The sequence below is a fragment of the Meriones unguiculatus genome, chromosome 1, assembly GCF_030254825.1.
Source record: "Meriones unguiculatus strain TT.TT164.6M chromosome 1, Bangor_MerUng_6.1, whole genome shotgun sequence".
Lineage (NCBI taxonomy): Eukaryota > Metazoa > Chordata > Mammalia > Rodentia > Muridae > Meriones > Meriones unguiculatus.
Window position 1 is genome coordinate 180,050,678 of NC_083349.1, and position 10,670 is coordinate 180,061,347.

Consider the following 10,670-nt stretch of genomic DNA (forward strand, 5'->3'; position numbering starts at 1 on the left):
AGCACCCATGGAAAAAAGGAAAGGCCAGAGGTGTGTTGCCTAGCCCAATAAGACACAGGTCTCAAAGAAAGTAGACAGTATTCCAGAGGATGACACCTGTGGCTGTCTTCTGACTTCACACACATGCGCGCGCGCACACACACACACACACACACACACACACACGACCATTTTTAAAGAACCCGAGGTTACGTCGAAATTCTGTCTTTTAAATACTGGGGCTATATTGTTTTGTCTCTGTTCCCACTAACCTGACCACGACTTAAACTCCAAATTGTGCTGCATTTATTTCTTAGAGAAAATATCATGCCTCTTCAAGCTGGGAGTATTTCTTTAGATTGGTCGTAACAGGAGGCACCCCATAGAAACTGGCCGACTGCCCGTAATGGGACACGTGCTCAGCCTATAAGCGGCATTGTCCTTATGAAGGGAGCCGAGTGCAGTCACGATGACGTCTTCATCACAGGGTGGACAGTAGTCCGCCCACCTTTGTGCGTGCGCACCAGCCTTCCTCCTCGAGCCCCGCCTCCATCCAGGTAGGGGTGGCATGCGAAGGAGGGGCGTCAGTGAGGGCGGGACCCGAGGGCAACTCTGGGGCCTTGGGGTTCCCCTGACTTCCGACTGTCCCTGTGGCTGCCCTTCCGGGATGGCGACATTTCCACGGCCCAGTGACGGCGGTCGTGCAGACGCGGCGGGCGCACTCGTGGCTGCAGCGGTCTGTCTCCGCAGCTTTCCTGCTCCTGTCCCCAGGACCCGCAGTTCCCAGCCTGGAGTCGGGTGTCCCGGGTGGCTTGAGGACATGGGGTGCTGGGCATGTGCCGAGCGGCGCCGCCCGCCCATCCTGACTGGCCGAGCCTAGGCTGCCAGAGCGAGGATCCTCTCCCCAGGCTCCGTGCGGCTCCCTCGCCTACGCCTTCTGCTCCAGCGGCCGCGCAGCCGAGCGGAAAGCCGCGGTGGCGTGCTACCGGGCCCACACCCCTGCAGTACCGAAGCCCGACTGATGTTGCAGGGTAATAGGGACCCAGATGCAGTTCCAAGGGGCTCTCATCCAGACCTAGGCCCAAGCGCGCCTTCTGTGTGTCACTGTGGAGCGAAGTAAGGGGGCTTATCCTTGTTTCATTCTGCAACTACTGCAGTTAGCTAGGTCCCTTTCATCCACTGTTGTGCTTTGCACATTTCAGTGACGGAATGAAATGGGAAATTACAGAAATAAACAATAGGCTTAGGCACTTTTATTATGGTGCAATGTTGTGTTTTATTAATTCCTTAGTAGGCCTGATTTATAGATTTAAGCGTTATCACTGTTTATATAAGGAAAATGTATGCATTGTTCACTATCATGAGTGAGATCATGGAACGTACCCTCCGATGAAGGGGATACCTATTAGGAAAAGTATACCCATTGGGTGCAGTGAGCTCTGCAAGGCCAGGAGAGACCGTGGCCTGTTTGAAAGAGACTGGATGTAGAAACCAGTCTAGTGCCTCTCATGAGGCCTGGAGCCCTCAGTGAACCTGGGTGAGTGAGAAAGTTCATTGACTAAGGGAGTAGGACTAGGCGTAGAGTTCTCAGCTCATGGCTGTCCCCCAGCCTCCCCTGGGCTCATGCAGACAAAAGTAATTAGGCTGAGCCTTTAATCACAGCTGGTTTCACCAGCAAGAGGATGTGGGAAAGGAGGGAAAGGGCAGAAATCCTGGAGACAGGCATGCCTCTTTCAGGGACCCTCTCCTCCTCCCCCAGTTTGGCTCTCAGTAATCTACTGTTTTCTTGTCTCCCTCAGGACACTGGGTTCCCTGGTTGCTGCCCCAGGCTTAATGATTGTCCAGAAGGCGGCTATAAAGAGCCTGGGTGGAGGAGGGAGCAGAAAAACACAGCTCAGCAGATCCGGGCACTAAAGGGAGCTGCGAGCAGGAGCAGTCAAGAGGCTGTGGTCAGAAGCACTGTGACCTGGCCAGCAGGGCCTGCTTTTTCTACCATGGCAGCCCAAGGCTATGGCTATTACCGCACTGTCATATTTGCGGCCATGTTTGGGGGCTACAGCCTGTACTACTTCAACCGCAAAACCTTCTCCTTTGTCATGCCATCCTTGGTGGATGAGATTGCTCTGGACAAGGATGATTTGGGTGAGCCTTGGAAGGGTAGGGTGGTGGGCTGTAGGATACACTATTTGGACTATGGTGTATACAAGCATGAAGTGTGCATGGAGGGTTTCGAGCATGTACCAGGTGCAGAGGCTGAGTTCCATGTGCATGGGTGTGGATGAACGACAGAGGCGGGCTCCTTAGCTGATATATGTGCCTGTGCCCAGCAGGCACGGGGGTGGAGGGGCTAGCAAGGTTTTCACACCTGTAGGTGGCATTCTACACCTGCAGGTTACAGTGAACACGGGGAAAGTAGTGCCATGCTTTGGTGTGTCCTGCCATGCCACCTTCCAAGAGGAGTAAGATCTTCTTCTTTTGGTTGTTTCCTGAGACAGGGTTTCTCTGTGTAGGCTTTGCTGTCCTGGATTCACTTTGTAGACCAGGCTGTCCTCAAACTCACAGAGATCCGCCTGCCTCTGCTTCCCCGAGTGCTGGGATCACAGGCGTGCACCACCATGCTTGGTGTCATACTTTATTCTAGAGCCCTTCACTCCACATTCAGGCATGGTGGGGCAGCAGAACTGCTTGAGGCCTTCTGTTGGCATTCAGGGCACTGCAAATTCCAGGGAGAAAAACATCACCTTTCCAGTTCAGACAGACAGATAGAAATCTAAGAAGTCCCAAGTCAGCCTGGGCCTATTATGCATGGCTCGGCGGGCAGGAGAGTGTCGGATCTGCCGTCCAGGTCTGCCTGTTAATCTGGGAAGGAACCTGTTTCACCCTGCCAAGCACCTGTACACACCTGACCCCTTGCCTTCCTCCGTCCCTCCTGTGCCTCTGCCCTGTCCCTAACCCCTCAGGTGTCCTGCTCCCTGCTCCTCTCTGCTGCAGGGCTCATTACAAGCAGCCAGTCGGCAGCCTATGCCATCAGCAAGTTTGTGAGTGGGGTGCTGTCCGATCAGATGAGTGCTCGCTGGCTCTTCTCCTCTGGGCTGCTCCTGGTTGGTCTGGTCAACGTCGTCTTCTCTTGGAGCTCCACAGTGCCAGTCTTTGCTGCTCTCTGGTTTCTTAATGGCCTTGCACAGGGACTAGGCTGGCCCCCCTGTGGGAAGATCCTGAGGAAGGTGAGTGCATCCGACATGCCTGCCTGGCATGGCAGACTGTACCTAATGAACACTTGGAGATGCCCCTTCTGACACCCCTGCCCCCTACCTTCCTCCCCTAACCCATAGCAGGTTCCTCAGGAGTTCCCCGCCAGCTCCTCCTGCTGTTAGGATATTTTAGGAGCCTGAGAGTGGTGGGATCGGGTGGCAGATGAGGGAATTGGTTCTGCCAAGTAGAAGCACTCTTTTCCCTCATGCCTGTAATGTGAGTCTCTTGGTCTGCCACACTTGAGCTGCTCCCTCGCCGTGGACTGTAAGCCAGGCACCTATTCTGCCCACTTCTGTCTCACAGTGGTTTGAGCCTTCCCAGTTTGGCACTTGGTGGGCTGTGTTGTCAACCAGCATGAACCTGGCTGGAGGTTTGGGACCTATCTTGGCAACAGTCCTTGCCCAGAGCTATAGCTGGCGCAGCACACTGGCCCTGTCTGGGGCACTGTGTGTGGTTGTCTCCTTCCTCTGTCTGCTGCTCATCCACAATGAACCTGCTGATGTTGGACTCCGAAATCTGGACCCTACCCCCGCCAAGGGCAAAAAGGGTGAGCGTCTACCAAGCTGACACCTAGGGCACCTTCATTCACCCTTTAGTTGGCACAGTTTTATTAGGACTAGCCTTTACTTGCCAATGGATGTAGGCAAAGGAGTGGCAATGGAGGTTGGGTGGAGAGGTAAAATTCTATTCTGAAAGCCAGAGCCAGCACTTCCTGGGCCTTCTCTGACAGCACAGACCTCTCTATTCTGAACAGTGCCGTAAGTTTAAGCAATCTGGGTGCCTTTTTTCTTTCGAACCAGTCCTGTTTCTCTTTCACTTGAGGGATTTGGAGCAAGGTAGGGAAAGGAGAGCAGGGGTTTAAGGAGTTACTTTCACATCATTCCTGGTTGTGCACCTAGGTTCTGTCCTGACAGCAGGTTAATGAATGGTGGTGGTGCCCTGGGGCCAGAGCCCGAATCCTACCTGGCCTTTTCCTACTGCAGGCTCATCAAAGGAGGACAGCACCCTACAGGATCTGCTGCTGTCGCCCTATCTATGGGTGCTTTCCACCGGCTACCTTGTGGTCTTTGGAGTAAAGACCTGTTGTACAGACTGGGGCCAGTTCTTCCTTATCCAGGAAAGAGGGCAGTCCGCCCTTGTGGGTAAGATGAGTGTTTGGACAGGGAAGGGTGTAAAAATCAGAGTCAGTGCAGGAGATATGCAGGCCCTGCTTCCCTTTACCAACTCAGTCCTTCCCTGAGGCTGGGCACTCTTGATCATGGGTCTGATTCGTAGGACAAGCCTGTGGGACAACCTCAATGGGAAAACATCTCTTCTCTCTCTTCCCTTCCTTCTCCCTACAATTCCCCACGCAGGTAGTTCCTATGTAAGTGCCCTAGAAGTTGGAGGCCTTGTAGGCAGCATTGCAGCCGGCTACCTGTCAGACCGGGCCATGGCAAAGGTGAGTGGGCAGTAAGAGAGGCTCTTCGAGTCCTTGCATGGCTAGGCCAGTCAGGGGAGAGACAGGAGTCCTGGTGTATGGTCTGGTTGGCACAGAAGGTTGAAGTTGGGTGGGATGGGAATGATTCCAGGGCTTCTCTTACCTGCCTTAGAGATGTAGAGATGAGGCTTGTGGGAAAAGTTCTAACCGCTGGCAAAGGGAGCCAGAATCTTTCTCCCTAGTCAGTAAGCTTCTCTGCCCTTTAAGAAAACCAGGGGTGGCATTGGACCAGGTGCAGCTCCCTAGCACGTATCCCATGCCTGCCCCAAGGTGGAGGAAGGGATGTTGTGGAATTTGGCCTCAGAACACTGAGCAGCTCCCAGGGCCTCCCAGAGCTGTCTGGGGCCAGGAACTGTGACATATTGCCAAAGACCTGTCAGCAATAGTCCTGCTGTGTCAGAGTCCAGGGGTGGGGGTGTTTTGCCCTGCTCAGAGGACCTGATATGGCTGGCAATGTATCCTTAGGCAGGGCTGTCGATGTATGGGAACCCTCGCCATGGCCTGTTGCTGCTCATGATGGCTGGCATGGCAGCGTCCATGTTCCTCTTCCGGGTAACGGTGACCAGTGACTCACCCAAGGTAAATATAGAGCCTCGCTGTCTGCAAGGGAGAGAAAGTAAGACCCTCTCCTCCGGGCCAGCTCCTTCTCCCTTTGTGGTTCTTTAGTACCTTACTTTCTCTCTTCAGTACTCTGTGTCCCACCTCCACTCTGGGCCTGGTTTTCTTCTCTTTCCTCTGCTCTCTAGGATGCTTTCTGGACTCCTGCTCTCCATCCTTTGGCTGAGCTCACAGGCTTTACCGAGCACGAGGTGCCTTAAAGATATCTCTGGTTTTCTTCCTGGTCTGTCTCACTTTTGTTTCACCCGTCTGACCCCTAACCAACCCAGCTTGCACAAATTCTCAAACAGCCAGCATCCAACTCAGAGGAATGTCTCCTCTGCCCACCTAGGCCCTTGTGGCTGGCTCATTCATTGTGCCAGCTGTATCATCAGCAGTACTGGGGAGTGGGGTGAGGATGGCTCCTGGCTATGCCTTGACTAGTTTGTTCCTCCTTAGGCACTTGTGGGCGGTTCCTAATTTTCAGTGCTATCTCTTGCTGCCCTTGCAGATCTGGATCCTGGTGCTGGGAGCTGTATTTGGTTTCTCTTCTTATGGTCCCATTGCCTTGTTTGGAGTCATAGCCAATGAGAGCGCCCCTCCCAACTTGTGTGGCACCTCCCATGCTATTGTGGGACTCATGGCCAATGGTAAGTGGCATTTGCTGGAATAGCTGCCTCCCTTCAATGCCTTGCTTAGGCCTATCAGAGGTAGAACTGCCTACCTGCTTAACCCTCACACACGGCTCAGGTTCTTCTCCTTCTCCACACAGTGGGTGGATTTCTGGCTGGGTTACCCTTCAGCACCATCGCCAAGCACTATAGCTGGAGCACAGCCTTCTGGGTGGCAGAAGTGATCTGTATAGCCAGCACAGCTGTCTTCTTCTTGCTTCGAAATATCCGCACCAAGATGGGCCGAGTACCCAAGAAGGCAGAGTGAAGACAGCACTCAACTCCGGAGCGTCCCCAACTGCATCCTTGCTGTCAGGGCACAGAAACGGAGAGGGGCTGCGCTGGTCAGCATAGAACCTTCGCCTTTCTGTGTCTACACTGTCTCCCTGGACGTCCATGGTGCTGCAAGTTATCACTGGCAAATGAGATCCCAACTCCCCATCCTACTCTCTATTTAAATGGTGGTTTTGTTTTATAGACTCCATCAACTTGTTTCTACCATCTAGTCATCGACAGACAACTCCTGCATTCAGGGCGTCTCCTATACCCTTCATTCTCTCCTAGGCCCTGTCCTGTTCCCATCTCCTAGTGAGGTGAAGCTGTCTCTCCAGCTGCAGAACATTAATGGCCTGTGGTTTCTGTTGTATCCCAAGGCTTCTTGGCAGGGGGCAAAGTTATTGCTAAGTCCCTAAGGGAAGAGAGGAAGCAACCACTCTCATCAATACCCTGGGGCAAAAGGGAGGAACACAGAGGGTTAGACTTGTTAGAGATTAATAAAACTAGATTTGATACTAAACAGTCAGTGGCTCATTCTTTCAAAGGGAGACATAAGCTGGACACTGCTTTCCGTTGGAAAGTATTCAGTATCGGTACTTTCCACCCACAAAAGGAAAGGTTTTTCTCTGGAGTGAGGCATAAATGGAGCCTTTGAAGCACAAGCTCAGCCTTAGCTGAACACTGTACACATCTGGGTTGTGCACATAGGTTAACTAACTTGATGGGCTGGGGGGGGGCACAGGCCTGTAATTCCAGCACCAGGGGAGGCAGAGGCAGGCGGATCTCTGTGTCTACAAAGTCTACAAAGTGAGTCCGAGACATTCAAGGCTACACAGAGAAACCTTGTCTCCAAAAACAAAACAAACTAACAAATGAACAATTTGATGAAGGGTGGTCAGAAAGCATGTATACAAACTCAGGCCATCAGAAACTGCTTGACTTGTGGCAGCACAGGTGCTTTGTAATGTCCTAAATTCTATGTGTAAAAGAATGTACATCCTGGTGTCAGTGTATACTGAGATAAAACTTAGCTTGATTGTTAAGTGCTAATATGTGCTCTATCATCCACCTTCACCCCTCAGGATCCCAGGAAACGAGCAGCTCTGGGACCACATCTAAGGCTCAAGAGTGAAACTATTATGTTAGTTTGTTTAATGAACACCAATTTGTTTTGTTTTCTACTAGAAGATAGTACCTCACCTTTGCAGAATGCCCTTACCATTTCTACTTTCCCCTCTCATGCCTTTCTCCCAAACCATCAGTAAGGACAGCAAACACTAGAACAAAGGAATGTTTATTACAGCATTGCTAAGCCAGCTTCCTCCATAAATAAATCTGTACAGAGTAGGGCACAGGACTGTGATATATACAAAAGGACATAGAACATAGCTTTCTAGCCCAGGATCTGTCTCCATCACCAGGCTCAGCATTCTTCCATTTTCAAGTATGTTAGCAAGGCTGCTGTAATAGGATCCTCACTGGAGTAGAAACAGCAAAGCCGTTCTGCAGCATGTCTCAGAATTTAGGGGTCCACTCCAGGCTCAGCTTATGACCCAGGCCCGAAAGTGCCAGCCTTCTCTGCCACTTCTAGAGCTACCTTCAGGTTCTGGTCAAATAGCTCACATCTAGGACAGACCCAGAAGACAAAACATTGTGAGGTATAATACTCCCACTACAAGGCAGAACTGGTAGAAATTATTTGAAGGTCTTGAAGCACAAGGAGACCCTGTGTCCTCAAGATCAATAGAGCTGGTCACTGTTGTCTCTATCTGAAAGCAATACTTGGTCACACTTTAAATGACGTGGGAGATAGCACAAGGCTTTGGCAATACCTGGGGAATGGGACTACCTACCTGATAGGCATTTCCAAGGAGTAGAAAGGATTCTTGAGGGCAAAGTCTGAGTAAATTTCATAAATTTTTCGGAGAAGAGAATCTATTCCAGCTTGCCTAGGATCTGCTAGGACCACGAACTTGATCCCTGGAATAAAGCCAGAAATGGTTACTGGAGGACAGAGAATACAGCAAATAGCATTCTGTATTTCTGTAGTCCTTTCAATTTTGTCAAGTACTACCATTAAGCCCATTTTTATTTTGTCCTTTTTGCCACATAAAGCAGCTAACAAAGGAGGACAGAGATGACGTGGCTGTACTGTCATTAGGTGATGAGTGACCAGACTCAAGGTCAACTGCCATTTTCAGATTTGGACTTCCTCAGTAGAAAGAGGACAACCAGAAGACAAACTCTGGCAGTTCTGGCATCTGCACCAAGGAGTGAAGCAAGGATAAGCAGGATCCAAAGGCCAGGTCTATTCGGCTTTCAATTTTTATTTAGAACACACCTTCCAAAACGTGTGAAACCTAACATTAATGTGGATTTGATCGAAACCCAGGGTTGAGCACACTAGCTGACATAAACAAAATCAGCCTCTGAGTCAATATTGGCTTTGGATTCACAAAACAAATGGATGTAATTGTACAACTGTGCCTGAGAAACCTGACACCATCCCTGACATTGTCCACCAAATCTCAGGTCAATCCCTGGGTTGTCAGCCCCATCTATCCCCTGTGACCTCTGCAGACACATACCTGTCAGTGTCTGGAAGCAGTGCAGCTTAAATGTGTCTGTCTCCAGCATCTCAATGCCTGAACTGCCCTGTTCCGGAGACAACTGGGAACCAATAGCAAAGAGCCTGTATGCAAAGGAGGTAAAGTGGAGAATGTACCAAGTGATGTAAGGGAAAAGTGCTCCTCAAACTGTTCCACTCAAGTACCCAATCTTTGGAGGAGTCTACTTTACAGCCTGGGACAATCAAATAAATACTGTGAACTGCCTAGCAGGAGTGTCAAAATTTCTTTTAGGTTCATTTGCCCTTTATACACATTGTACATCATAATTTTGCTATGTAACATTGTTTCCCTAAGATTAATTTTTTTTTTTTATTTATGGTCTCAAGTCTGGTCATTCAGTCATCTGGTGACAGAGAAGTCAATTCATCTCTAGCCTCCTTGGTAGGCTGCTTTATGTAGCAATGAGGACAAAATACAAATGGGAAGTGTTCTTGCTTGCAAGTATGTATGTATGTGTGCCACATGTATGATTGGTGCCTGAAGGCATCGAATCCCTTGGACTTAAAAGTTGTGAGCCACCATGTGGATGCTGGCTCTCCCAAGAGCAGAAAACACCAAACCATCTCTCCAGCCCCAATACGAAACATTTTACACTAAGTATGTTAGCTAAAGCCTAAATGCTAAGGAATACATGGCTAATCCTATGTCAACACACCTTACACCATAGGAAGTCACAGGAAGACTTTTAATGTCCATTTAATTCAGTTACCTAGGCGGGTAGTAGTGGCACATGCCTTTAAACCCAGTACCTTTAAAGGCAGAGGCTGTCAGTTCTCTGAGTTCAAGGCCAGCCTGGTCTACAGAGTGAGTTCCAGGACAGCTAGGGCTACATAGAGAAACCCTGTCTCGAAAAAACATTTAAAAAGGTCAATTACCTTATTTGTTAAAGATGAAGAAACTAGGGCTAAGAGGACAGAAGCTGACAGGGTAAGATCAAACTACCTCAAACCTCGATACAGCTAATCAGTTATTTCTTCATGAAAAGAGCTCAGCCACTGAAGAGGTGCAAATGATTGTCAGAACACAGAAAACAGTTTAGCCAGCCTAGAGAAAGTCTGGGGAGGAAAAGTTTAGAGGGGGAAGGGGCACTTACGAGTGGAACATGGAGGCCAGCATGAGCTTCTCGTTGGAGGTGAGGCGGGGCCGGCCGAATCGAATGGACACCGGGTAATTCGCCGGGTTACCCAGGTACTCCAGCACCTCCTTCCCGTCGGCCGTGTACTTGCCATTCACGTCCACGCCATTGATGGCCAGCACTGCGTGGCCCACTACAGAAGAGAGGCTAAGAATCAGAGACACCAGCCAAGGCTACACGGAGAAACTGTCTCGGAAAATTAAAAAAAAGAAAAAAAAGTTGTCAGAGGCACCCTGGTCCACGCCCCGCACCTCCTTTCACTCCCATTCCACCCCCAATCCCTCCTGTCACTCCCACCGGCCCGCTTCCGCAGCGCCGGCCCCGCCCTCGAGCCCAGCCCACCCCGGATGCCGTCGCGCTGGCCGAAAGCGACCAGTACACGCTCGTCGTGCAGTTTAAGCAGCAGATCCAGCGGGTAACTGAAAGTTTTCTCCGCCTCAGCCCGTGGCGAGTAGCTGTCCCATTGGTAAATCAGGCCGCCGGCTTTGTTCACCACGTAAACACTAAAAATTGCCATTGCTGGGCTACCGATAGGGCGCAACAATCTTGCCTCTTCCAGCCCCGGAACTAGTCATAGCCCCGCCCCCTGCCCCCGTTGGGCGCATGCGCAAACTATGATCTCCGCTCCTCCCCCCCATAAAGCCAAAAAA

The 10,670-nt window shown here is 50.7% G+C and overlaps 2 protein-coding genes across 8 annotated transcripts; one reads left to right on the forward strand and one right to left on the reverse strand.

The window, feature by feature from the left end:
* Positions 1–401: 401 nt before the first annotated feature.
* Slc37a4 (solute carrier family 37 member 4) lies at positions 402–6,775 on the forward strand. Of its 6 annotated transcripts, none has more exons than XM_060372460.1 (10): positions 402–536; positions 1,779–2,121; positions 2,971–3,203; positions 3,535–3,778; positions 4,215–4,373; positions 4,587–4,672; positions 5,177–5,290; positions 5,458–5,520; positions 5,820–5,958; positions 6,081–6,775. In XM_060372460.1, the coding sequence occupies exons 2-10, from the start codon at positions 1,974–1,976 to the stop codon at positions 6,245–6,247; spliced, it is 1,353 nt and encodes a 450-aa protein (XP_060228443.1). In that variant the 5' UTR covers positions 402–536; positions 1,779–1,973; the 3' UTR covers positions 6,248–6,775. The 6 variants fall into 6 exon arrangements, with proteins under 6 accessions (XP_060228443.1, XP_021515051.1, XP_060228438.1 ...); XM_021659376.2 differs by lacking the exon at positions 402–536 and adding an exon at positions 592–1,095; XM_060372455.1 differs by lacking the exon at positions 402–536 and adding an exon at positions 592–1,010.
* Positions 6,776–7,533: 758 nt separating this feature from the next.
* Positions 7,534–10,622, reverse strand: Trappc4 (trafficking protein particle complex subunit 4). Of its 2 annotated transcripts, XM_021659364.2 has the most exons (5): positions 10,363–10,622; positions 9,979–10,153; positions 8,844–8,947; positions 8,109–8,235; positions 7,534–7,880 (listed from the first exon to the last, which is right to left on the reverse strand). In XM_021659364.2, the coding sequence occupies exons 1-5, from the start codon at positions 10,535–10,537 to the stop codon at positions 7,802–7,804; spliced, it is 660 nt and encodes a 219-aa protein (XP_021515039.1). In that variant the 5' UTR covers positions 10,538–10,622; the 3' UTR covers positions 7,534–7,801. The 2 variants fall into 2 exon arrangements, with proteins under 2 accessions (XP_021515039.1, XP_021515040.1); XM_021659365.2 differs by lacking the exon at positions 8,844–8,947 and having other exon boundaries at positions 10,363–10,503.
* Positions 10,623–10,670: the final 48 nt, after the last annotated feature.

Excerpts from the sequence above, each read along its gene's own strand:
- Slc37a4 (XM_060372460.1), top strand. The coding sequence starts at position 1,974 with ATGGCAGCCCAAGGCTATGGCTATTACCGCACTGTCATATTTGCGGCC. Across the intron at positions 2,122-2,970 it reads TCTGGACAAGGATGATTTGG|GGCTCATTACAAGCAGCCAG; the intron begins GTGAGCCTTGGA and ends TCTCTGCTGCAG. Across the intron at positions 4,374-4,586 it reads AGGGCAGTCCGCCCTTGTGG|GTAGTTCCTATGTAAGTGCC; the intron begins GTAAGATGAGTG and ends TTCCCCACGCAG.
- Trappc4 (XM_021659364.2), bottom strand. The coding sequence starts at position 10,537 with ATGGCAATTTTTAGTGTTTACGTGGTGAACAAAGCCGGCGGCCTGATT. Across the intron at positions 10,154-10,362 it reads CCAGCGCGACGGCATCCGGG|TGGGCCACGCAGTGCTGGCC; the intron begins GTGGGCTGGGCT and ends TCTCTTCTGTAG. Across the intron at positions 8,948-9,978 it reads CTGGCCTCCATGTTCCACTC|GCTCTTTGCTATTGGTTCCC; the intron begins GTAAGTGCCCCT and ends CTTTGCATACAG.